Source organism: Athene noctua, chromosome 24, assembly GCF_965140245.1.
Source record: "Athene noctua chromosome 24, bAthNoc1.hap1.1, whole genome shotgun sequence".
NCBI lineage: Eukaryota > Metazoa > Chordata > Aves > Strigiformes > Strigidae > Athene > Athene noctua.
In genome coordinates this window covers 3055149-3081903 of record NC_134060.1, presented here as the reverse complement: position 1 = coordinate 3081903, position 26755 = coordinate 3055149, and the positions used below count along the sequence as shown (strand labels likewise).

General features: G+C 56.2%; 1 protein-coding gene across 3 annotated transcripts in view; it reads right to left on the bottom strand.

The window, feature by feature from the left end:
• Positions 1-26755, bottom strand: part of MACF1 (microtubule actin crosslinking factor 1) — a 145421-nt gene that overhangs the window by 37542 nt on the left and 81124 nt on the right. For all 3 annotated transcript variants that reach the window (XM_074926111.1, XM_074926112.1, XM_074926110.1), the window contains 9 exons: positions 25958-26124; positions 24668-24824; positions 23758-23875; positions 22224-22286; positions 21206-21447; positions 20610-20739; positions 19578-19777; positions 18355-18850; positions 16274-17745 (listed from right to left, as the gene is read on the bottom strand). In XM_074926111.1, the coding sequence (XP_074782212.1) occupies positions 16274-17745; positions 18355-18850; positions 19578-19777; positions 20610-20739; positions 21206-21447; positions 22224-22286; positions 23758-23875; positions 24668-24824; positions 25958-26124 (3045 nt within the window). The remainder of the gene's footprint in view (positions 1-16273; positions 17746-18354; positions 18851-19577; positions 19778-20609; positions 20740-21205; positions 21448-22223; positions 22287-23757; positions 23876-24667; positions 24825-25957; positions 26125-26755) is intronic.

Below are 26755 nucleotides of genomic sequence, written 5' to 3'. Positions count from 1 at the left end.
TTGGGTGCCTTGGCAGAGGGTGCATCTGGCAGCTCATGCAGCTCTGGGGTGGTGGGTCCCTCCGGGGGGGATGGGAAGGCAAAGGGGGGACCCTCCATGCCCGACAGCATGCAGGCACTGTCCCAAGCTGCCACCTCTGCTCCTGCAACGGGGTCATCCTCCAAAGCCAGCACTTCGGTGGGAAGGTGCTCCAAAATGGGTGGTACAACCATGTTGGCAAAGTCAACCATGTTGGCAAAGTCATCTGTATCCCCCAAAGCCACAACCAGCCCCCCCGCTGCCAGCGGTGCAGGGCCACCACCGAGATCCCCGACACTGGAGACAAGAGGGTCAGTCGCTTGCAGTGGCACGGTGGCAACAGGCACATCAGCAAAGGGTGGTGGGGCATCCAGAAGCTCTTCCACCGCCAAGGAGGTGGCAGCGGTGGTGGCATCTGGGGGAGGATGCTCAGTACACGGTTCCTCAGCATCCGTGGTAAGATCCCCAGTGGCTGGTGGTGTCTCCTGAGCCTGAGGCTCTGGGACAGCCACATCCCCTGGTGCTGGCGGGTCGGTTGGAGCAGAAAGCCCCCCAACATCCCATGGGGTGGCATCAGGAGTAGGCTGCCCCACAGCAGGTGACATGCTGGGAGGCTCCTCTGTGGTGGTGGGGCTGGCAGCACGTGGGATCCCCTCGGCCAGCACCGCGGCGCAGCACCGTGCCACCAGCCGCTCCTCCCAGGCGCCGGCAAACAGCAAGTCCAGGTCTCCCGGCTGCAGGACGGCTGCTGGAGCCTCCCCACGCCCGAGAGCCACCTCCACTGGGGACCCCTCGGCATGGGAAGCCCCTTCCAGAGCCGAGCCCTGGCCCAGGGGAACCGTTTCCCATGGGAGTCCCTCAGCAGGCGCCGGGGATGTGATCGGAGCCTCGGAGCCCGGCTCTGATGCAGAGCCGGCGTGGAAAGGTGGCAGAGAAGCGCAGTGAACATCCCCGCTTTCTGCCGGAGGAGTCTGGCCCTCAGCTCCGTAACTCTCTGACCCAAAATCTGTGGCTTCATCCTCAGAAACCAGTTCTGGGATATCCCAGTTGGTGAGCTCTGTCCTTCCAGGCAGAAGGTGATGGGTCCCAAATGGATCCGTCCCCTCACCACTGCCCTCGTGCTGGGAGGGGGACCCCAGCTCCTCCGCCACTGTGTCGGGAACGTGGTGCTGGCAGGGGGACAGCCCAGCCGGGGACGCTTGGCCGGGACAGGTCTCCTCGGGAAATTGTGATACTTCACCATCAGAGACCAGGAAGTCTTGGTCATCTTCACCCCACCCCACCGGAGCGCTGGGGTAACCAGCTCCCTCCAACCCAGAAGCTGGACGAGTGCCTGTCTCAGGAGACGGCATCCCACCAGCCACCAGCACTGCCACCGCGCAACTGTCCACGAGCTCCACGTCCACCTGTGGGTCAGGTTCATTCTCCTCCTCCTCCTCCGGTGCCAGAGAGCACTGCTGGAAGGAGCCCGGCCCCGCCGCAGCCACGGGGCTGGGTGAGGCCCCTCCGTCCGAGTCTGTCGGGGTGATGGCTGAGGTGTCCCTTTCCGAAAAGGGCTCCGTTGCCGGCTCCAGCGTGCTCAGCACCTGTGAGCTGCAGGTGACATCAAAGTCCTCCAGATCCGACACGACGGCAGAGTCCGCAGCGCTGATGTCCAAAGGGGCCCTACGCTGGCACGCCTCGACCACCACCCCGGCCAGTTTGGCCGAATCTGGGTCCAGTCCCTCCGAGTCCATCGGAGAGACCTGAATGTCTGCATGGCCAGGGACAGCCCCATCGCCCTCATTCTCGTTCAGGCACTGCTCTTCCAGCTCCAGGAACATCTGCACCGAGTCTGTGTCAGACAACTCGGGGACCACAGGGCTGGTCGAGCGCTCCGAACCCGGAGCAAAGTCCTCGGCCTCGCACTGCACCGCCGCGTCCTCGGTACAGCACATGCTGCCGGCGAGGGGGCTGCCAGCACCCCCCGGGGTCAGGCAGGACTGGGAGGTCCCTGGGCTGGGGGCAGAGCCATCCGCTGGAACAGTGAATTGTTCCCTTTCTTCAGAAATATCTGCCAAGCAACAGCTCTTTTTCTCCTCTGCCACCAGAACAGCCTTTCCTCTCTCTGACAGCGTCGCCTCCTCCCACTCCTCCATCATCACCCAGCGCTCGTCCTCCTCAAATCTCAGCTCAGACTCCGTTTTCTCCCTGAGATTGGAGGTGATGAGAATATCCAGTCCTGCATCCAGCAGCTCTTCGCTAAGGCACGGAGAGAGGTTGACATTCTCCACTGTACAGTCCGACCCGGAGGCCTCCAGGGTCTCCTGGTGCCCATCGCTGAGGCTTCCCTTGATGAAATTCTTCCTGGCTCGTGGCCAGGTGGCACTGGGGAGCCGGTGAGCCCTGGCCAGGTCCCTGACGCGACCGCGGCCGTTGCCGGCATTCAGCAGGGTCTGGTGCTCATCCCGGGGACCGCCGTAGCCATCTGCGCCAAACTGCTTGGCCGTCAGAGCCTCCGCCACGCCGGATGACTTGGAGACGTGCTCCAAGGTGAGAGACTCGGTCATGGGCTCACCATGATCGGGCTGGCCGGGGCGCTCGGTGAGCATGGCACTCGACTCCCGCTTATCCCGCAGGGAAGGGTTGGAAGCACCCGCTTCGGACACCTCGCTCAGCGAAGCCCCCATCCTTTCTGCAAATTCGGTGAAGTTGGGCGGCATGAAGGATTTCCATGACCGCCGGTTGACGTTCTCCTTCCTCTCAGGGTTTGGTCGTCTCCTCGGTGGAGCCGGTGCTGGCTTAGAGACGTCGCTGCTGAGTTTCAGCGCGTCGAAGATGACTCGCTCGTCCAACTTCTTCGTTTCTGGTGCCCTGGACTCGAAGACGTTGGCAGCTCCCAGGGTCCCGTTGCTGGATATGGTGCTGCCATCCCCCTTGCCGAGGGTGCTCTTGGAAAGCTGGTTGAGCTTCGATCCCTGATCGATTTGCTCGTTAATCCTCATCGTGTCGTATATCGACCTCTGGGGCACGTAGCAATCCTCTATATAACCATCCTCCTCCTCGCCCTTCCCCAGGCAAGTGCGGTTCTGCCGTAAACAGTCTGGCCGGCTCAGTGGTTTGCCCATGCTCTCGTCCTTACGGATGAAACCGTGCCGGCAACCTTTTGCCCGCCACCGCAGGAAGCATCACACGGCCAGCAGGTCCCAACCCCGCCGTGGCAGACTCTTAATCCCAAAACAGCAACACTACGGGGACGGGAGGGTGCTCAGCAGCCCGACCGGCGGTCCCGAGCGGTGAAACGCCCCATCTCATCCCCCCGACCCCCCTAAAAAACCCCCATCCATCAGCAAAAACCAGCCAAACCCCACAGCTTCGATAAAATATTCCCAATCGCCGTTTGCGACGGAAACCGTGGAAGAGTTTGAAGCTTTTAAATTCTCCCGTCCGTCCTTCTTTAGTAACAAAGGCACTGCTTGTCCCGGCCGCTCACGTATCGCAGCCGGAGCGGCGAGCGGCTCCTCGCATTTTCTGCCCAGCTCTGAGTCCCGTGGAAGTCCAGCTGGTCTGAATTAGCCTCTCCCCCCGACTCTCGTGTTTTCATTTGAACCGAGCTTGTCAGCGGATATTCGTACAAGTTTAAACACAGGAAGTTCTTCATTCAGGGCAAACTCGGAGGTTTCCTGTCTCAAAAACATGATGGCATTGTTGTTCCCGTCACCCCGCCGTGATGCTCGGGGCCACCGAAACCCCCAAATCCAGCCGGTCGGTGCGTGGCAGAGTCCTGCGGTGGAGGAAGGCTGCTGGGTCTTCGCTTTTTTTTTTTCTCTTTCTCCCCAGGAAAAAAAAAAAATTGGCTATAAAACGCATCCAAAAATGGCAAGGGGACGGAGCGGCACAAAAATCCCCCAAGTTGCCGGGAGCCGGCGGGGGGGACGGAGAGCAGCCGCGACCGGAGGCGGCTGCTGCTGCTTCTTCCTCCTCCTCCTCCTCCTCCTCCTCCTCCCGCTCGCACTAACTTTCCCGGCGGCCGGTGGCGGGCTGCGGCGGCTCCGCGCCGCCGGGGGGCCCGGCCATGGCGGGGATGGGGAGGGCGGGGGGGAGGTCGGCGGGGGCCGGTGCCCGCGGCGCGGCGGGGGCCACACAGACACACCGGGGCCGCCCTGCCCGTCCTTCCCCGCCGCTCTCGCCCCTTTTGTGCGCGGCTCAGCGGCCGGGCCGGGGGCGGGGGGCTCCGCGTCGCTCCCGCGGGCAGCCCCCGGCCGGCGCGGCGGGATGCATGGCGGGCCGCTGCCTTCCTCCTCCTCCTCCTCCTCCTCCTCCTCCTCCTCCTCCTCTTCCTCCTCCTCCTCCTCCTCCTCCTCCTCTTCCTCTTCCTCCGCCGCCCGTTCGCCTTCCCGCCGGCGGAACAAAAGGCCGAGCCGCGCAGCCCCGGCCCCGCCGCCGCCGCTCGCCGCCAGCACCGGGCTCCCGCGGAGCTGCCAGCCCCGGCGGAGGGCGGGGGGAGGCGGGGGCGGGCGGGGGGGGCGGCACCGCGGGGCGGAGCGGGGCGGGGAGCAACGGGGCCGCCCCCTCCCCCCCGGGCACCGCGCCCCCCCCCGCCCCCCCCCCGTTCTTCCCCCCGGCCCCGGGAAGGGGATACCGGAGCCCAACCGGGGCGCGGGGAGGGGGGCTGGGGGGTGGGGGGGTGTCTCCGCGGCCGGTAGCAGCCCGGGACTGGCCCCTTCCCCGCCCCGCCGGGGCTGGCCCCTCCTCCGGGGGGGGGAGGCGGCAGCCCCCGACAAAGAGCAGCAACGCCCTGGCTCGGCGGCGGCTCCGGCTCCGGCTCCCCCCGCGCACCGGCCCCGCCGAGCCGCGCTCCCCCCCGGCCCTTTGTCCGCGGCCCGGCCCCCGCTTCCCCCCGATACGGCGCTTCCCAGCCCGAGCCCCGCGCCGGGAGGGGGCCTGCTGTCGTGTCCCCCCCCCCCCCCCCCAGGGTCCCCATTTCTCCTCACCCCCACCCCTTGCACAAAGAACTGAGTTATTAAATCCCCAAACACCCCCCCCCCCAAAAAAAAAAAAACAAACAACACCCAACCCAAACCCCAAAGTACCATTTTTGCCGGCACCACCAACCGCTCTGCCAAAAAACCCACCCGCAACTCGCCACCGCACGGCTCGCCCGCTGCAGGCTCCTTTGCCTCAAAAACTCATTTTTGCAGCCCCAGTTCTGGGTCAGCATCACGCTCTCCCCCCCCCCCCTCCCCATCCCCAGCTCCGTCCCGTCCCCCTCCCTCGCGATTTGGGGTTAAAAGATGGGGGAACGTTTAAAGCGGCTGCGGTGGGGATGGGAGAGGGAGGCAGCGCCGGCGTGAATCACCGCTGCGAAGTGATGCTGAGGGAAGTCACAGACTTGGGAAGAGAAAACAGGAGGGCTCGAAACAGCCTCCACGCATCTCCAGGCAACAACCCACCCCACCAGCCACCCGGCCTGCTACTTTGGGGATGGATTATAGCACTGGGATAAAAATACGAGAGGCTGGGCAGGTGCTTTAAGACATAAAAGCCTGCGCCGTGCATCCCAGGAGTGCCAACGCCGGGACTGGGACCTCGGCCTGCGCTTTGCTGTGCCCCAGCCTCACCAAAAGCCTTCCCCCCCCCCAGCCGTGGCTGTGCTACAGCCAAGAGGTTGAAGCCAAGGGAGATGAAAAGCCTGATTTTTTTTGGACGCGCTGCAGGTGCCTGCTGTCTCCGAAAAACCCTGGGGCTCGGCCAAGGTCGTGGCACGGCTACGGTGGGGGCCCGTCTCCCCCGTCCCCAAGGCCTCAGAGTTTTTGTTCCCGAGGGTCTCGGCACCAATCACACATGCAGAAGCTCCCGCAACGTGTACCCCGAGAGACTTTTTCCTCTGGGAGAGAGGGGAAGGGGTGGGTTTGGGGCCACGAAGCGCTCGGCAGGGCTGGCTGCGCACCGGGAAAGCTTTGGAAACTCCTCGTCTTATTTCCGTCATTAAATATGACCACGGGAAAAAGCCAGAGCGGGGATGGGAGAGGGGTGTACGAGCAGCACCCCCCCACAGCCCCGCACTGCGTGAGGGGGAGCCCAAGCAGCCCCCAGGAGCCCCTTTACCCCTCCTCATCCCCCCCAACCCTACGGACAGACAGACGGACAGTCAGGGCTGGCCCCGCCGCCTCCTCCGGCCCTGGCTGCCAGCACTGCAGGAGTGTCCCAAACCGCAGATTTTTACACTTGGCGGGGGACACAGGTCCCTGTTATTAATCCAGCACAGCTGAAACAACAGGGGCAGGGGGGCTGCACTGTGCCAGCGCCCCGGCAAAGCTGCCCCCGGCCACCCCGCTACCACCTTGGCCGGGAGCTGGCAGGGCAGCAGCAGGACCGTTACTGCTCCCGGGCCCCTCCGTGAGGAATCCCAGGCATCCGGGCTGGGGCGCGGAGGCTTTTTGTTCCACTGTGAAGAAGAAGGAGCGATCTCGACGTGGAGCTGCCGTTTCACAGCCAGAAATTCTTTTCCAATTTCCTCACCGAGTCACGTGTCAAAAGCAAGCCAAGTCTTCCTCCAACACATCCCCCCTGTCTCTAAAACCATTAGGGAAATATTCGGCAAGTACTAAAGCCAATTAAAAACCTGCTGTGCCTGGCCTGAAGATCCCAGCCGGAGCTCTTACAGGTTCCCCAAGTCACAGCTTTAAGCCACCAAGTGCCACCTCAGTGATGGGGACAGAAGCCAAAGGGTGCTGGGAATTCCAATTTCAGGGCTTCATTTGAGCTTGGTGGTGGTGCGAGGGACGGACAGGGCAGGATGTGAAGGAACTGTCTGAAATTTTGTCCTTTCAGGTGTCTCCGGCACGCAGAGCCCTGCCAACAGCAAGTGCCAGGACTGAAATAAAGGGCTAACAGAGCTCCGGAGCCACAGGCCTGAGCTTGGGAGAGCACACCTGCTCGCTTCGCAGCTCGCCAGGTGGCAGAACGGACCACCAGGACCCCTCATCTGGCTTTTGTTCAGTCACCAAACCTCCTCTTGCCTGCCTCATTACCAGCACGTTTGGGCCAAACCCAAGTTGAGGTTCACGGCTGCGGATGATGCGCTCGGCGCCGGGATGCCCGTGCTCCAGCAGCCAGCCCGCTGCAGGGAAGGACCAAACACCAGCCCAGACCCTGCCCCGAAGCCACCCCGGCCACGTCCTGCAGATAAAGACCCTCAGTTAAAACCCACCCAAGAGATTTCCCCAGACTTGCTCCAAGTAGAGACATCCCCGGTTGCCTCCCAGAGCCGAAGGTTTCAAGCTTTCCTCATATGGCCAGCGGCCCCGGCCTGCGGGGACGTGTGCCTTCCCCGTCACGGGGTGATGTCACCCTGTTTACGCCTGCACTACATCCAGCCCGCCGCTGCCACCACTGTTTACATGGGAAAGCAGTATTTGGAAACCAATATATTTTTAGCTTTCTTTTAATGCATCTCTGCAGCTGGAAATGAGAGACCTGTGTTATGTGACGGGCAAGAGAGCCCCGAGACAACTCAGGATCTCTGATGGACACGTCACTGATGAGCCCAGGGTACAACCAAGGGACTTCTTCATCCTCAGACCTTCCTTAATCCTCACCTTGGTGCCTGGGGCAGGAAGGCAGCCTGGCCTGACCCAACCTGGCCAAAGGTGGGTGCAGGAGAGCTCCTGTCTTTGCACCACGAGCTTTATCCCTACAGGTCTTGCTGACCGTATCCCCCTGACTCTGTCTAGGTCACCATGTCCCCCATATCTGACTCGGTGAGGGTCACTGAGATGGTGGTGGCAGGAGGGACCTGGGCTGGGACATGTGGCCATGTCCAAGCAAGACAGAGGGGATTAACCCCAGGTGCCTCCAGCCCAACGGAGAGACTTGGGGCAGGTTTCAGCCTCCCTCGGACACTGCAATAAAAGCACAAAGCCAAACCACGCACACCCAAAATCTGCCTTAGAAACTGCTTTTTAGGTTTTGCTGGCGTTTTCACAGAATCGCAGAGTCACAGAATCATCTAGGTTGAAAAGACCTTGAAGATCATCTAGTCCAAGCATTTTTACTAGAGGATTCATGCTTTTTAAAGCTTTTGCTGCACTTGTCAGACGGTCAGAGGGATTTCTTTATCTCCCTTTCAGTGCTGTTGCCCTCCTAAACTTGTTCCTTTTGCCAAATCTTTGCCGATTCGGTGCCGCGTGGGCAAGCCCCGAGCTCCCAGCCTCTTCCCGGCAAGAGCTCCGGGGCTAATCCCATCCCACCGTGCCGGGCTGGGTGCTCCCCTGGCTTACAGCTGACTTCAAACTGATTTCATGTCGGGCTCTGCCACCACTCAATGACTCTCTTCAAAGGCTACGGCTGTTGGGGATGCAGGGAGCCTTTCAAGCAGCAATTTGCAACGTGGAGCCCGTTTATTCGGGACTCTCCTCCGCGGCGTTGCAGAAGGAAACCTCAGTGGGCTCCACAGGGGTCTGTATCTCCACGGGAAAAGTTTTAGAAAGAGGCTAAAAACCAAACTCCTGGAGAAACGTTCTGCAGTTTGGATGTACAGATGCAGTGAGCACTGCATTTAAAAATTTATTTTATTTTTGCCACGGGTTCAGGAGCTGCACTGTAGTGCTTGCCCTGCAAGGCAGCTCATATAGATGTTGGTATAAATAATTCTCCCAAACGAAGCCTGGAGCCCACGTGTTCCAGCGGTGCTCAGGCACAGCCCCACACCGTGGCATTCAGTGCTCAATCGCTGCGGAGCCTGGGGCCCCCCTAGGACCCCGTCTGTGTGCACAAAGCACCCCAAAACAGCCCGGCAGCAACCTGAGCTGGGGCTGCGAGCGTAGAGCCACGTGCCAGGGTCCTCGCAGCTGGGAGCCTGGCTGGGCACAGGAGGTGCAACCTGCTGAAATGCCCCATTTTTGTGCTCAGTTTTCCTGCAAATACCCCTCCGTGGCTGCCAGGCTTTGCTCTGGTGCTGCACAAGAGTGGATGAAGCATCTTGGGCTCTCTGGCCGTCTCACTTCATGCTGTCAGTGACCCAGCACCCATGGCAGGGTGGTGCCACCCCACTGCCCACCCTGGGGAAATGGAAAACTGCAGGAGCTGCTCCTCAGCCAGTGTCAGAGTAATTGGGGACAGCAGGGAGAGCCGAGGGATAGGGTGATTAATAAACTGCTCCAGAGGCTCTTTAGGAAGTGAGGTAAGCGTGTTATCATCCAGAGAATCCTCTGGATGGGAGAATTTTAAACCACTCCTTCGGCAGAAGAATTGGCAATTGTTCTTGAAACGCTGCGGTGACTAATCCAAGCCCGAGCCTTTCCCCAGAGAAGCCCCCGTCTGCTCCAGACCCAGCGGCCAGAGTCGCTCCCTTCACCGTCAGCGAACGGTGACGCGCTGGGATGCGGTGGGTGATGGGAAAATCCCGTGTCCGCTCCACACGCGGTTCCCCACGGATCCCCCGCTCCACGGCTGCGTCCCACCGGGACCAGGCTCCTCTCCCTCCTCTGCTCAGCCCTTACAGACAAAAAGCTTCCCATCTCCTCCTCCCTCGGATCCTCAGCTCTCCCGATCTTATGCAAAGCTGGTATTTTTAGTATCTCCTGGAAACGCTGCAAAGTGTCACCACCACCAGCTAACGAGTGCTCCTGTGAGAGGACATTCCTACGGCCACCTCCCTCAGCTGAGACCTGGCAGGGTCACCAAAGCATCTGCAAGTGGGTGGCTTTGGAGCAGTGACCTAAGCTGGCTCCTAAAGGGACCATTTGATCACAGCCTAATTGTTTTATGGTCAATGAAAAAAAAAGAAAAAGCCTTGCTATGATTTGGTCGGTCTCAGCAGCTCTTGGCTTAATTTGCTCTTGTTCTCAGCTTGCTCAGGATCAGGGCAGTGCCTGTCTGCTGACAAGTCAAGGTCAAACCCATCCGCAGCTCGCTGAGGAACAAGTGACCAGCAACGCTCTGTCCGGGGAGGACAAGCTCCGGCGGCACGTTTGCTCTTCCCTTTGCAATAAAATTTATTTCCGATGCACAAGGAGGCTGCAGGGGCCACTTGCGCTCAAGTGCCTCTTATGCTAACATGTTTATTTACACCTTCCCCCCAGATTACCAGGTTAAAAGTCCACCAAACACCACCAAGGCTTTGCAGCTCCGCTTGGGCCACTCGCCTCAGCCAGGTTTGGTGACAGCCCCGTCACCCGGCACAGCCCGCGCTTATCACCCCCCATTTATCATCCTCTTCTCCAACGAGGGGAGATGGTGCCTTTAAGGCAGCTTAACAGCTGTCAGAGAGGAGGCATTTTTGCGTGTGTTGCTGATGCTGAAAATACTAGCCAGAGATACTTTAAGTAGGTCTGGAAAGCGTTCAACGAGAAGACACCGTCGTGCAGCCTGTCCCTGCTCCCAGCCCAGTCCCACCCAGCTGCTCCCAACTGGACGACTGTCGGGAGCCGCACGCATTCCTCCGGGGGCACAGAAGGGTTAAAAATACCCTGGGCCAGGCTGGGGCACAGCAAGTGGCAGTGTGTCCCTTCCCTGCCCCATCCCATCCCAGAAACCCACCTCCCTTCTCCCAGTCAGCCCTGAAGCCCCCGCAGGCTACGGGGTCTCTGGCTGTATCAGTTACCAAAAAAGCTCCCTCAGAGGCACAGGCTGGGTGCTTGGGCATCACCTGCTAACAAGTCTCGAGAAATGAAGGCTCGGTGTGTAAATGCTTTGGTGCAAACACCCTGCCTCATCAGCACACAGCTTTGCTCCTGCGCTCCGGTTCAGCCCCGCGATCCCGAGGTAGGACGCTGGTTTTCCGCTGCCCATCCTCAAGAGCAGCTCTGTGGCAGGAGGAGCAGAGCTGCCGGTCCCAGGGATAAAATCACAGAGTCATTTCGGTTGGAAGAGACCCCTAAGATCATCACACGTGCATGTTACAAAGGAAAATCACAAAACACCCCTTGTGCAATCAGGGACCGTGCTTGTCCCCAGCCAACATAAATGGGATAAACTTCTGGGAGGAAACCACCCATTTCAGTCCTCCTGCAAAACAACCCCCGTGAGACACCCCATCCCACATCTGTCCCTGTCACCGAAGCCCCATGCAACGACAACAGCTCACGTGGGGGATGCGATGCCCCTCGTACCCCCCAAGGCCACGTGCTGCTGGCAGCCCCCTCTCCTGAGAAGCAGCACCCTCGGGCAGTGGCACCCAGGAGGAACCCAGGGACAGCGGGCACGAGGCAAACAGTTATTAGCAACAGCGACATTGGTGATAGCGCCGTTGAGTCAGCTCCCTGTCTGAAAGGTTGGGGGAATGAAGAGAGTCATAAATAGAGCGCCGAAGAAAGCCGACATCCTCCTGCTGCAAAGGGGGCAGCGGCAGGGAGGGCGCAGGAGCGCGCGCGGGCTTGTAACGAGCCCTGGCTAATTGCTGCTTTTATTTAGGGGGAAGCGGGGAGGACTTGGAGCAGGGTTAGACAGAGCAGCATCTGAATGGCAGGGTGAGTAATGCTGCGTAGGGCTTTACTCACTCACTGCATCACCCCTCCTGGGATTTCTTTCCTGATTTCTTTTTTTATTTAAGCAGACAAAGAGGGTGCTGGAGGCACAAGGGCTCTGTGGGCCCCGGATGACCTGACCCACTCTAAAATAAAATGGGAGTGCAGCTTCAGTTATTGCTGTCTAGGGATCCTCCCTCCCCCTTTCCATCCTCCAGCATAAAACTTTTATTGGTGTGGAGGAGCAGTGCCCGAGTTCCCTGCATTGAGCAACTCCGGTTTCAAATAACCTCCCCAAAAACCCGCCGCAGGAGGAGAGGCAGGAGCCCAAAATCCCTCCGCTCCCCATGACCTGCCCCGGCAAAGCCGTTGCCTGCAAGGATCGGACGCAGCAGACCCCCTCCTGCTCCCCCCTCCCCGCTCTCCAGCTGGGGCAAGGGTGGGGTTTAATTAATACTCGGAGGCAAGATGCTGGATAAGCGGCGCGGCCTGTGCCAGCTGCGGCAGGTCCCGGCTCGCCGGCATTCCTCCGCCGTGCCCCAACGCCGCCAGCAGACGTGGGGCGAAGGGCAGCTGCGGTGACGGGGGGCGCAGGGGGGGCTGCCCGGCATCAGGAGGGGGCCGGCGAGTCGATGGAGGTCCAGCCACACTCAGAGGGGTCGCCGCGCCTCTTCCCTGCACCGATTTGAACGCGACGGCGACCGTTTGGTCACATCGACTTCGATGCTTTTCCTTGCGTTTCGTTTTGGGTCAAGTTCTCCAGAGTTTTGCAGAAATCCTTTCTGGCCGTTGGGCACAACTGGAAAGGGCAGGCTGTCCCGTTCCTGCTCTCGGCTTTATCACAGAGAGGAAAGTGTCCCCAGCAAAGCAAAACCACTCTGGCATGATACAACTGAGGAGGCAACTTCACCCTTCCAGTCCCAAGCATCACTCTGCACTGCAGCAAGCCTAAAAAATCTCTGCTAGTGCCTCTGACCCAGGGCTGAGCGTTACACTTTGCTTTGTAGGTGAAATATGGCAACGTTAGAGCTTGTCCAAAAACAACATGGTGAATCAAAAAGGGTCCCAGCTCAGAATTGCCAACGCTAAGTACGAGCCAGGCTTTGAAACCCAAGTTCAAAATCCACTGTATAAAAGATAAAGTAAACAAAACCCAGGCTTGAGCTCACTTAGCCAGGAGGCCAAACCACCCCCCAGCGCACACGTCTTCCCAAAAAACACCAAAGAATTTGATTCCATCAGCTCTCCGCAGCCCAGGCTGTGGATGATCTTTGGCCAGACGGGACGAGCCCGTGCCTGGGGCTTTCTGGCACCGTCACTCCAAACCAGCACACTTCATCTCTGCTTCTTGAGCATGTAAAGGTAGATCAGCCCCTTGTTTTATCTGAAGTACAGCGTTAGTTTCCTAATCTTTGGGAGGAAGGGTTGTAATTCAGGGTCTTCTAGCTCAGGGGTTGCTGATGCTGGAGAGCACACGATGGAGAAAGCCCCTTTGTCTCTGTGTGACCCTCCTGTACCTGGGGAATCGCTTCCCCGGGGAATTCTGCTGTTTGCTAAACTGAATCAACATAGCTGTTATGTTTAGTAACATTTCAACTGTAGCTCATTTGATTCCAGTCATTAAAATTTAATATTAGCGTAAGCTTTGAGAAACCTGAGCTGACAGCAGAGAGAGCGGAGGGGAAGAGCTGGTGGCTGTCACTTGTCCCTTGTGCCCAAGAGCCCGACTCAGCCGTGTGATGCTCGTGGAGCCACAGCACAGAAAGATTCTTCCAACTTTTAGTACCCTTTTACACAAAAAAAGGGGCTCCTCAGAGAGGCAGCAATGGAAAGACAGGCACTTGGGCTAAACTCATGCTGAAGACCAGGAGTTAAAGATGAGGTTCCTTTGCTCTGACAGCTTAACATAAGCTAAACCCAAGCTATTTCTTTTGCAGCATAGCTGTATCTGAAGCGATCCATCAGGATGTCCATATAAGCACAGACTCCAAACCGCAGAAATGCCTTTCAGCTGCACTTGATCTCACCATAAAACCAGGGACTGAACAAGATGACCCCTTAAAGTCACTTTCAGACGGGTTTCTTACAATCCTCTAGCAACGTGCTGCTCTGAACCAGGCCCTACCTGGTCTTCCCCCACCTGCTGAAGGCCAGGTCCACTCCACATCTCCATCCTGGCTTCCCACTGTCACGGGAGCCGGTGTGGGCTCAGCCCCTTGGTGTAGCCATCCCCACCCTCACACCCGCTCGCTGAACCGAAACACCTCCTGCAAACAAAGCTTCCCCCCCAGAGCAAGATCCGGCAGCTGCTTCCCAGCCTCTCGCCTCTGAGAAGCCCGGCCAGGAGGAGCACTTAGAGTGGGAGAGGGCTCACCCCTCCCGTAGCCAGGATTAGTCCCTCTGTGACCTGGGAAAGGGGCTGGGGGGGAGAGGGGAATTGCACGAGTGGTAGTTCTCCAAAAGTTACGCGGTTGTTGTAGGTTGTGACCTTTTGGGGCGAGTTTGAGGGGTGTTCGCAGGCAGGAAAAGAAAAATATATGGGAAGCTTCAAGTGCAAGCTGCTTCAGAAGTCATCTGTTCACGGCCTCCGTCAGAGCTTTCAATATATCTTCTTTATTAAAATCTGGACACAATGAGTCCAGAAGTGCCCACCTTTGTCAGGGCTGCATTGGCAACTTGCCTGCAGCCCGGAGGCCATGCCTAATTTGCATCTCATTTACACAGATGTTCATTAAAATTAATGCCTTAAGACATAATATCTGCCTGCACTTGAGCCTTCTGGACAGACGGACCGCGACCGCTCCTGGAGAGCCCCAGTCACCCCATCCTCCTCCCCACGCCCAGCTGCATCGTCCCCCCACTGCCCTGGGGAGCAATTCCCAGCTGAGGAGCTGCCTCCGGTCCCCCCGGACACACCGGGCATGCAGCTTGTTCACAATCCAAGAAGGGAGACAGCTGTGATATTGTTTTAGGGGCTGAGAAATAAAAGCCTGGTGCAACCAAGAAAAGCCCCTGGTGCTCCCTGCTTCCCCCCAGTGCCCAAACCAGACTTCTCCCCGGCTCTCCCTCCTGCATGTACGGAGTACAGACGGTCTCTGCCCGCATGCTGCGATGCTCTTCCACGTGCAGATCAATATCTGGGCTTGCATTTGCCCTTAGACAGAACCGTAAGGTGAGGCTTTGCAAAGATCTGCTCTGCAACGTGGACGATTTGTGCAAAAACGCTCGTTGTCTGGATGAACTGTGCACGGGAGGAATGCTGCTGCATAGCTGCCCCTGCTCCATCCACCCTTCTTGCTTCTCCCCCATTTTCCTCTCAGCCATTACACGGTAAAACCCGACCATCGCTGCTGCAGCTTTTCTTTTTCCACAAACAAAGACCCCAGCTACACCGCATGCCCTCGATGGCCAACAAATGACTCCTGGTAAGGACACGTCACCCCCAAAGCACCCTTGGCTCAAGCAGGCCAGGCCACCGCTGCCTGAAAAGGGTCCTTCTCAAGGTCACTGAGATACAAACCATTTGGAAGCACTACGATGGGTTAAGCTGCGCCTGCCAGCCCCGCTCACCAGCCCCGCCAACCAAGCACCAACGCTGGGTTTCGTCATTGTTTCTAAGGAGAGCTGCTCAGCCGGGAATAATCCCTTGCTCTACAGGAAAGTTTTACTCGTTTTCAGGACTAGAAACTCCTTTTTGGATATATTTGTTCCAAATGATTGTGTGGTGTTTAATGCTGAAGTTAAATCCCTTCCATCAATATAAGCTCAAGCCCAAACACTGCCCAACACGAGAGTTAACAGCAACACGATCAGGTGAGTTTGAGTTTGCCCCATAAATAACACTTCCAAGCTCTTTTTTTTTTCGGATCGGCAACGCCTGAAACAGAAGTACCTTGTCCTGGTGAAGGTTTCACAGAGCTATCAAGTGGTGGAACGGGATCAATTAACCATGAGATGAAAAGTAAATGGCTGTAAAAACGCTTCCCCCTCCCACCCCCCCATTAACACCAGGAAACGAGCAGCCAGATGTAAATCAGCCCAATCATCAGCTACCGAGCACATCAGTAATAGAAGTTTCACAGCAAGAGAATTTCTAAGCAGTATTAATATAATTAATGTAGTGTAACAGCATGACCCAGCACCGTAATACTGTATAAAAAAATATCACACTCCAACTCTTCCCTCTCTCAGCATTTCATGCAAGCCATGACCGTCTCCATCAGCTCTTTGCTAGAATCACGAACAGCCCACAGCAAAACTCTGCCTTGGTTTTATTCCCTGTGCGTACCCCTCGTCCCACAGTTTATCTATGGCTTTATTTGTACCCAAGGACCCCAGAATGGGTATCATGTGTGGCCCAGATGAAGTGAACAACAAGCAGGAATGGTGGGCCGGGTAAAAAGACCTGCAGGATGGTCTGATCTGACTCAGATGATGACAACTTACAGTCAGATGGACTCAAAAACATCCTTCCCTCCCCCCAAACTGAAATGCCAACCACCTCTACAGGCCCACGGGGTACTGGCACACCAACATTACATATCACAAGGAGAACAGCGAAAAGGTTTTTTCCTCCCAATCACAAAATCTTTCTGCGCCTTTTCACCGCAGTCTATCAAGTCCAGCAGTTGATCTTCTGTTCTCCAGAGCCAGGATATTTTACTACGCCGAAAATGCTGACACACAGCAACAAACAATGAAGCCGCGAGAACTTGAAGACCAGAGGTTCTACATAAGAGGCGACAACACGAGACAGACCTTCAAACACCAAATACCACTTAAGAAACGTTATAAGCATAAAGACTTACCTTGAAGTCTGCCAACTGCTGGTTGATGGTTTCCACCTCTGTTCCCACCACCCACTGCAACGCCTCGTTCTCCTCCGCCGCGGTTGTCATGTGGGTCAGCTCCTTCAGGCGGCCGTAAAAGTCCTCGACACGAGACAGCGTCGTTTCCACCTGCTCCTGACGGTTCTTGCCTCTCTCCGTCAGTTTGCTGCACTGTTTATTCAGCGTCTCCAACTCACGTTTCAGTCCTAATAAATCGGGGCTCCCTTCGTCCTCCAGCATCTTCTTACATTCACTTTCAGAAGCTTCAATGTCAGACTTCAGCCTGTGCAGTTTGCCCAGGAACGTGCGAACGTCCTCTGCTTGGGACTGAAGGCTGTCGGTGTCCCTCCCGATGGGGCCCATGCTGTCCAGCTCGTCATCGAGATCCGCCAGCTGGGAGAACATCTCCCTGACCCGATTATTGAATTGGCCGATCCCCTCAAGCTTGTTTTCCATGAGCGTACAGCAGTCATTTACTTTCTGCTTCACAGCTTTGAAGTCCTGCTGAGCCACCTCAGCTTGGCTTAAGAGCTGGGAACAGTCAGACCCATCTGGGGCATCTTCTACTAGACCTTGAGTGAAGTTTTTCAGATAATCCACTTGTGGCTCCAGGGCCTGCAGCACCTCCTGCTGTGCCCTGAGCTTCTCCAAATTCTTGTTGCTGCAGGCTTGTGGCCCGAGCGCATCGTAGATCTCCAGCTGGTGCTTCGCCCCTTCCAGCTTCTTCTCAATGTTCTTGAAGCTCTCCTGAAACTCCTTGAGCCTCTGTGACATTTCTTCAATGGAGCCAGTCTTGGCTTGCAGCTCTTCTGTGATAGCATCCATCTTCTGATTGATGCCGGCCTTCTCATCCCGAATGTCGTCCTCGTCGGTCTGAGAAGCGTCGATCAGGATGTCGGCAGCACTGTTCAGCATCTCCAGCAAGGAGCGGCGCTTCTCCACGTCACTCAGCAAAGCCTTTGATCTCAGAAGAGTCGCCTCCAGCTGCACCGGATCCAGAGTTACTTCCAGCTCTGACATCTTTGCCTTGCAGTCCTCCACCCAAGGCAGGAGATCCTCCGTGTGCCGTTGGTACTTCTGAGCTTTCTGCAAACAGTCCTTGAGCTTAGAGTGTCTATCAGCAGCCTGCTTGCTGAGCTCTTCCCAGTGCGTTTTGAGGCTGACCAATTGGTTTTGCAGAGTGGTCTTCTCCTCCCCAGGCTGGACAGAAAGCAGCAAAGATTCTCCCTCAGCTACAATCATCTCGTAGGAGCCACTGTGTTGGTTGAGGCTCTTCTGGAACTCTTCTTGTTCCTGAATTTGGCTCTGTAGCCTCTCCAGTTTAGCAGAAATAGGTTGGTTCCGAGCTTGCTGGCACAGTTTGTCATCTAGCCAGGTCCTGAGTTCATCAAACATATGCTGGAACTGCTGGGAACTTGCAAGCGCAGTCTGCAGTCGGTTCATCCGGTCGGCTGAAACGGAAATAAGATTAGAATGCAACAATTAAGCTGAAATCAAATAAGCAAAGTGCAATTATTTAAAATCATCTCAGATGCACCAACTGTGTTTTGATTAACAGGAAGGAGTGTTCCATTGCATCAGTAGCTTTTTTGCTCACTGATTCATAAATTTCTTAAGTAGTAACAGGCAATGATGACGCAGTAGTCTCAGTTCTCCTGACCAGTCTTGAAATGCAACCTCTCAGAAACCAGAAGAGGCTTCCCAAGATTAGAAGGTGGCCACTGGGTCTTCTCTTCAGAATGCGGCAAAATTAAGAAGGAACCAGCTGGTTTTTCCCAAGCACAGCACATGCCATGCTGCTGCAAGCCAGGCAGGCTTCTTGAAGAGCCACATCAGTGGGAATGAACATCTCTGCTCACTCTCCAGACTCGGATATGTCTGGAGTGTGAACTCTCCTCTGCTTAGTCCCATCTAAAACACCCGTGAAGCACCCTAAAAAATGATAAATGGTGCTTCCCCTACTATTCTTAGACACCCAGTGGTAGAAGAGCCCTTTGGCAAAAAGCAGGGGTGGAGTCTGACACCCCGACATCTCTTAAGCAACCTGTCTGCTGTCTCACCTGCCAGGTCTTCCAGCCCTTTGAGAGGAAGCGCCACCGTCTCCAGACGTTTCCTTAACTCATCTTTGAGATACTGCTCGCCGATCAGGACGGAGAGGTCATCACAGAGGGTCTGAGCCTCTGCAATCTCCTCTTCCAGCTGCTCCAGGTCCGAGCGGATCTCACTGGTTTCCTCCAGCTGCTGTTTCACGGCGTCGGGCTGCGTGCTGATGGCAGACTGGCTGCTCAGGCGCTGCCCAACCGCCTTCACCTTCTCGGAGAGGCCCTGGAGCAGCTCCTGGTACTGGGTGCTCTTTACTATGGCTTGGTCAATTTGGCTGGAGCGGGAGTTGAGGCGTTCCATTAGCTCAGACCATTTCTGATTAACCCCTTGGAGTTCTTCCCGCACCTGGTTAGTGGATGGAGACACATCTCCAGGGCCAGTCAAGATGCTCTGAGCTGCCTGGTTGAGCTGCTCGTGCTGTTGTCTGCGAGCTTCAAATTCCTTCAGCATAAACTGAAACAGAAATAACATAAAAATGTTTGCACAAAACTGACAGCTCCGAATACACACAGTCAAAACAAACCAGACCTTCAGGGGCTTTATCCAGCCCACAGCACCAGGAGGAACAAGGCCAGGGGTGGGATGGCAATAGGGTTGGGTAGACCACGATTTACTGTGACCTTGCAATTAAAAAAGCTGGGAGAGGTCTGCGACTCCAGGACTTTGCTCTCTCTCTTATTTGTCCTACTGCTGTGTAATGTAACATAAACCAGTTAGATGAGAAGGAAATCTAATTATGTTAACTGGGGCATTTTATTTTATGATGTGGCCGGTTACAGACTTAGTAGGATTTGGAAGTAGGAGGTACGGAAAGGGCAGGCTGCCAGGCAGAGGGGCAGCATTAATAAGTCCTGCAGAGCGTCAGCCCAGGTCTTGTTTAAAGCAATTTCACTCTCCAAGAGGGGCCAAGTGATTCATTGATGAGTCAATCCAGTGCGGGGAAGCGAGCTCGAGCGCTGCACCCGTTTCAAGTTATTCACAGTAGTTTGCACTCAGCGGGGTTTGGAGGACTTGGGAGAGGAGCCACAAGGTCTCCCAACACTCGCTGCATGGCAGAGCACTTGCAAGACAAATAACCCCGCGTGCAATCTTCCACCTCCCCGTACTGGATGTGACACCCCCTCACCCCCTCCTTGCTCTGAACCCACCATGGAGATGTCCTACACATCTCCCAGCTCACCTGGACCTGCTGCTTCTGTGCGTTCAGCATGTTCGGGTCGATGGAGAGGGGTCCCAGCACGCTCATCATCAGCTCCTTCTCCATGAGCCAAGGGCGCAGCTGGGCTTCAGCAGCCTGGAAGGTGGCCAGCTGGTTCGCCGACTCCTCCAGCTTCTGCTGCCGCTCGGCCGTCGCCTGGCTGGCTCTTTCCCACCTGCAATCTGAAGCACCGGCTGCGTTGGCGCTGGTCGTGCTCCCAGCCAGCCCACCCCTTCATTGAGGTGTTTTGTTTTTGTTTTTGTTTTTTTTTTACCCTCCCCATGGTTTCCCCGATGGGAAATCTCCTCAGCTTTTCAATAAAACTACCATGGCTCTAGTCACTCTCCATCTAATAAGCCGTTACCCATTTCTAATGGCTACATAGTCTTGAAGCTCATAGTAAAAAAAAACCTTGCAAGCAGGATTTCTGCGCTCTAAGTCACTACTGCCACGAGCTGGTCTGACCTTGGGTGAGCCATCTCACATGCCTGGCTCGATAAATGAGGATACTCTCATGTGTATCAGTCCTCAAACAGCACATTCAGATCTCCTGGACGGAGAACTCCGTAAACACGTTCCTGCTATTTCAAAGAAGAGAATCTCTGGGCTTCTTTTTAAATACACAGTCTTGTTTAGTCAACATTTAATTACCTAGGATAGCCTTACTAATGACTAGAATTTTATATCAAGCAGTGAGGCTTTTAATCAAAATAATCAACTCATGTTGCTAATGCTTTTTTTTTCTTTTTTCTTTTTTTTTTTTTTTTTAAGAAGTAATTTAAGGAGGCAAGTCTTTAAAATATACATCCATCACAGAGATTTCATTAATCACGACAGTGCTCGTCTCAGGAACACCTTGTACACCAGACAGCTTGGAGATCAGTTTGTTATTTACTGAATTTTAATCAGAAGTGACTCTGCTCTGCTGTGACTTTGGAATTGCCCTGCAATCCTGAACCGCTTCTAATGCGATGTTTCAAGACAGAAGCTTCACTAAGTGCTTCAGGCACTTACTCAGGTCTTCCTGCATCTTCTTCCAGTTCGCTGCTTCTGGAGAATCTGGATATTTCTCCAGCAAGCCAGAAAGCTCTTCCTTTACCTTCTGGATCTTCCCTGAATTCTGTTCCAATTCAGCCAGAAATGCCTGAAAAATAATAATTTGAACTTTTTCAGATATAGGGCAAAAGAATGAAGTCACCAAGTAGGAATGAAGGAGCAGCTACAAGCTGGAGTTGGACGATTTCTGTCCTTTGCAATATTTTTGTTCTTTAGCAATACTGTGAGCTAACTTGGCTCCAAGAGCAGGGGAAGGGTAGGAATTGCTTTCCAGGAGAAGTTGAGTGACCCAGCAACAAGGGCTATAGTTAAGCTCCTTTCTGCTGAGCCAAATGCCTGAAAGCAGCAGGTCTAGAAGCAAAGAGGTCGAGCACAGCGCGTGGGCTCCTGCTCCACAGACCTGCCCGCGATCCCTTCTGAGAAAAACCCTTCCTTAACCTAGGGCAGATCCTTGTTGCTAATCCTTCTAGTCTTGCTGCATTAAAGCACATCTCTGAGCTCCTTTGGGAGGAGACGCTCTAATCCCTGGTTTTTTGCTCTGGAAGAGAAATTACCTTGTTGTGCTCAGCCTGCGCTCTCATTGTCTCCGTCTTGGTGGGTGAGGAGGAGGCGTCCAGCTCCGACAACGTTCGTTCCTTCGACTCCAGCCACTTCAGCATGGAGCTGGCCTCCTCCTGCACTTCTTGCATCTTCTCCAGCATAGCCGAGAGCTGCTGCTGGCGTTCCTGCAGCGCCACGCCAAGGCCCTGGTACTGCCGGGTCACGTCCGACACATCGCACTGGATCTCGGTCAGATCTGTTTCCAAAAAACAGCCTGAGCTGAGGACGGCTGACTGCGCTGCCCGTCCTAACCTGGACTATCAGGCACTAATCTATCCCCGGGCAGCCAGAGTCAGCCAAGCATGAGGAGCAAGAGGCCACGCTGCCATCCGTCTGCTTGCAGAGCCATGGCAGATCATCCTCACCTCTCATTCAGAGGGGCCCTTCCAGCTGCACCGCGGATGCATGTTGACAGTTTGCAAACAAAGCAAATGCCTTCATGTTCGTGAGACTGATGCAAGCTGAGCCCCCCTTTCACAATGTCACTGCTAATACAGTGTTAAATAACCTGACACCAAAATATAAAGCCATTTTTATGCACCTATTATCTCGTTGAACCGACAAACTAACAGCAGATAACGGGCAATAATTAAAATTGCTCTTCAAACTGAAGGGTTGGATGCCATTATAATCCCTTAGAACCAATAAATTTAATTGCAGGCCTTAAAACGATCTCCCATTTATCAGCTCAACACCACCTGATGGGGTGTCAGGGTGCTGTCACTCCCCAAAGCTGCCCCTCTCCGTCCTTCAGCCTGACCTACATCCTCCATCACCGCCTGCCCGTCCCGCGGCACGGCTGAGAATCCATCAGCTTATTTGGCAAGCTCGTTTCCCTTGCGGCGGGCTGCTGAGGGTGTCACACGGTGGTTTATATTCTCACGGATGGAAATGCACAGACAAAAACGGACAAAGAGCTGGCGAGGCGGCCTCGGCACGCGTGTGCCGGCACAGCGGTGACAGCGAGCTCACCTTTGCACGTGTGGTATCCGTTCACGCTGCCTACCGACCCTCCCGGAGCGGGCAGCGCGGCACCTGAGCAGAGGGGACGGAGACAGACAGAGGGACAAGACAGACACGTTAGGAATGCAGACAGCAAGCGATGAACGGCCCTCCACGACACGGACCACACTGGCCACCAAGCACAGACGCAGCGTCTCCACGGGCCCAGCCCGCCCGGCACTGGTGAGCCCACGGCTCGGCGCTGAGCAATCGCCAACGATTTGGAGTCTGTTTATTTCTCCTCCTCCTGACACACCTGCAGCCCTCGTTTTGTGGGAGCTCCTCCTGCCTGGCTGGACCAAAAGCAGAAGAGCTGAAGCTGCCTGGAGCTGGGCACCCACCCCAACCTCGCCCAGAGACCAGGGTTGGATGTGGCTCCTGAGTGGACTGTCACACTGGTGACCACTGGCCATCTCTCCACATCTGGAAAGCTGCTACCCTGAGCATGATTTTGGGAATTAGAGTATCAAGTGAGATGGCTAAATGCCTCCCCTGAAAGAGATTAACTCCTCTGAAAGAGATTAACTCCCCCATATTCTCCTTTTCTAATGGGATGAATCTATTTAAACCCGCCTTGGTGCACAGACACGCTCTCTTTGCCAAGAGGCTCCACGCGGGATGCGCCAGCATCCTCTCCTTGGACAGCAGATATCGCAGCTACGCTCACAGCTGAAGGAGGATTCATCAGAAACATCATCGGGTCTCTTTCTTTCTAACCACACATTTAAAAGCTTTCACGGCTGTGAGGGGCTGCAGCTTCGGTCACCCCACGTGGGTGACCATGTGGGTCACCCACAAGAAGCCTCTCCCCAATTCTCTTGGAGGTTTGCCACTGAACTGCTCAAATTAAGCCTAACAAACCTATCTAGACTATGAATTCCCATAAATGCCCATCAGTGATGAGAGCCCAGGGACTTGTTCTCACAAGCTGGAAGACATCTTTTAGTTGGTTTCCAAACGAACCAGACATAATCTCACTGCTTCACCGACTTGAAGCCAAAAAGGCAACTTGTAAATCACGTCTGAATATCGCAGCCTTAAATTTCATCCAGATAGGAAACCCAAATACTGGAGTTTCATCAAAACACTCATCCCTCAGGAGGCTGAAGCACATCACCAAGAGAAAGCAGAAGTCACCTCCATGAGCTCCCTGCGGGGCCAAGAGCCTGGAGAAGCTCCCCTGCTCCATTGGAGCAGCAGTACGTGTCCCCACGCTGGGCTCATGGCAAACACAGGGTAATTTAGTGCTCGTTACGCTACAGCAAATTAAGCCAAGTTGGCGGGCTCTGAGCGCTCAGCTGATGCATAAATGCAATGAGCATCGGTGACCTGACCACAGGGCTGAGCCCCGCGACACTCAGACCACCACGGGTCCTCTGAAGTTTGTTAAAAGGGGGAAATAACCCCATTTTTTGCTTGAGGCAGGCTCAGAGAAGTTGCAGTGGTGAGAGCAAACAGAGTGATGAGGAAAGAGGCATCGTCGGGAGAGCGAGCTGCGACTCACCTGCCTTGGACGGGGTGTCGGGGGCTGTAATCTCCACGATCAGGTTCTCCAGGAGGGTCCCTCTGCGGCCGATCTCCTCCACCTGGGCCCCCTTCCCCTCCCACTCCTCCAGCAGATCCTGCTCAGAAGCAAAGGCCGGGACTGGAGGCCGTGCTTGCCTGGCCGCAGCCCTCCCTCCTTCCCTCGCCCATCACCCCCGCGGTGACTCGGGGACACAGAACCCAGGGAACCGGCGCAGACTGCGCCGGGAAAGTGGGTGACTTTACATTTATTTTTGTCGGGGAGGAAAAGCTCTTCCCTAACTAGTGGGTCTGTTGAAGGAAACCTTCTTCTTCCTCCTGTCATTTCAGGGACCTCCCTCCTCCTCTCTGCACCCCCCCAGCCGCGTGCTAGTCCAGTCCCCGCAGCTTCTGGCAGGTTTTGGCAGCATGCGGGAGCCCGGCGCCGTGCCGTGGGGTGCGAGGGCTGCGGGTGACTCAGCAGACGCTGCTCTGCCTCTGAGTCAAACCCTTGGCATATCCTGATTTAAACCATCACGGTGCCAGAGAGGAGCGGGGGCTCAGATGACAGCAGGCCACCTTCCACGTCTAGCAAGGGGAAACACTCAGCGAAAACGAGCGTGTTCGGGGTCTCCCGCTCCCAAATCCCGCCCAGAGCAGGCAGTGGGGAGGGAAGGGAAACCAGGCAGGGCCCAAGGGGACCTTCACACTGCTCCCTTCTCTGCAAGCCAGGGACCACTGGCTGCACACACCCCAGGGGCTGCAGCCCCACAGCAAGTACAGGGGAGCCCAGGATTCCTGAGACCATAAAACACCTCCCAGAAATCTGCTTTCTGGGATTTATTCCACATTCCAGCACGTTCACACCAATTGCCAACTTTCCCAGTTTGGTTCCGGCTCCCTCTGCCCACCTGGATCTGCTGCCTGTGCTGGTGCAGCTCCTGGGTGCCCAGGGAGGTCTCAGCAGGCGGCATTTTGCCTTCGCTCTCCCTCAGCCACTTCCTCACGGCCCCGACCAGCTTCCGAAATTCATCCAGTTGCTCCTGGCAGGACGACGCATCCTTTTCTCTGAGAGTGAAAAGGTTTCAGAGAGTCAGAGCTCGTGCTTTGCCTTGCAATTACCCCCGCCTGAATGTAGCACAGTTGTGTCTGCAGGAGCCCTTTTTATTATTATTATTAGATGTTGCTTAGGAACGGCGCACGCAGTGCCAGCCAAAGTGGGGTGCACGCTGCAGCTTGCCCCTCACTGCTGCTGCCCCCCTCAAGCTGCAGTCAGGGGCACTTTGGGGGCCGTTCCAGCACCACCACGGTAGCCAACAGCCACGGGACCACCATGGCCAACCTGTGCTGGCTCTGCACCGGGCTCTTTGTCCTGAGGGATGCGAAGCTTTCGGGAAGACAAGGCTCATTCATGTCGACTCGCCCCAGCCAGCTGCAGCCCCGGGGAGGCCCGGCCGTGCTGCCCCTCCTCCCCAACCGCAGCTCCCATCTATTCAGCCCATCCTGGAGGGACAAGGCAGCCCCCGGACAGGAGCCACGGGCCCCTCCGGCTCACACTCGCTGGCCGCAGCTGCGAGCAGCCTGCACGGGGCTGGCCGGAGGCAGCTCTCTGCGTGGGGCTGAATTACTGGGGATTATTATGAGATTCATCTGCTTTTCCTCATCACCTTCCCTGGATTCCCTAGGGAGTTTGGAGATATGAGCCTGCGAGGTGTGACCCCCCCTGGGGACACAGGCGAGCTTTCACCCTACTCCTGGCCAAGCGGCCATGGCTGATTTGAGCTCAAGCTGCTGCTAAAGCTCCGCTTTATCCCCACTTTAGGGGGACTCTGGGGACAGGCTGCTCTGCTCTGTCACCTCCCAGAGAGCACGCCTGGGGCAGGCTCCCGATCCTCTGCCAGCACCCCGCTCCCCTCCGGCAAGATGCTCTGGGATGGAGCTGTGGCAGCCCACACGCCGGGAAACGCACCAACGCCAGCTCCTGCAGCACCAGGAATTTTTCACAACGCCCCCAGCCAAGGCTTTTTTTAAAGTGTCAGCTGGAGTGAGCTGCCTTACGTCACCTGGCGTGGGAGGAGAGAGGCAGGAAGAGTTCGCCCGTGCCCTGCCGTGGAAAGGAGATCTCCACAGGGTCTTGCTCTGACCACGAAGTCACCCCCAAACTCACGTCCCCAGGGAGTGGCCAGGTCCCTGGGACTCACCTCTCTTTTGCCACCTTCTGCAGCTGCAGGAAGTCTTTCTTCAGGCTCTGCAGCTTCTCCTGCTGCTGGGAGGTGCCAGGGGCAAAGCCGAAGGAGCCCAGCTCTGCAGCGAGGTGCTCCAGGGTGGCCAGATCCTCCTGGTGCTGCCTCAGCTCCGAATTCAGCTCCTGCCAAGAGCAAAGGGAGATGCCGACCGTGCTCCTGCCAGCAGACTCGGGCAGAGGGGATGAACCAGACAGCCCTGAGTCCTGGCGAGCTGGAGAGACCCTCTGTGGGCAGCACCATGAACTGCACCAGTAGCAAACTGGTGGGCACGGCCCAGTCCCACCTGCTCCTCCAGCTCTGGCTCAGCAAATAATTTAAGCAGCTGCAGGAGCAAGTTCCACCTTCCCCGGTGCTGGTGTAAAGCCACACAGTGAATGGGTTGGGGGGCCCTGGACAAGCCAAATCAACCCGCCCCCCAGCACAAGTGTCGGGTTTTATGCCAGCTTGGAGCATTTCTGAGGCTGTGGCCAAACCACCCCCCAGATCAGAGCACTCGTAGGAAGCCAGAGGGAGGAATCTCGCGCAGCCGTGACCAGCCAGCACGACCCACGGCATCTCCGAGGGCTTTGTCACATCCCGCACTGTGCCTGCTGCCAGCACTCGGGATTTTTGTTGTATTAACCCCATGGAGTCTTTAATTGGTAAAACATTGCTGTATGTGGACTGGCCTCCAAGAGCTTGGCTAAAGATCCCTTCTGAAAACCAGCCTGGCTCCAGGGAAAAGCCATTTCCCTCTCTCACTGCCAGAAACAG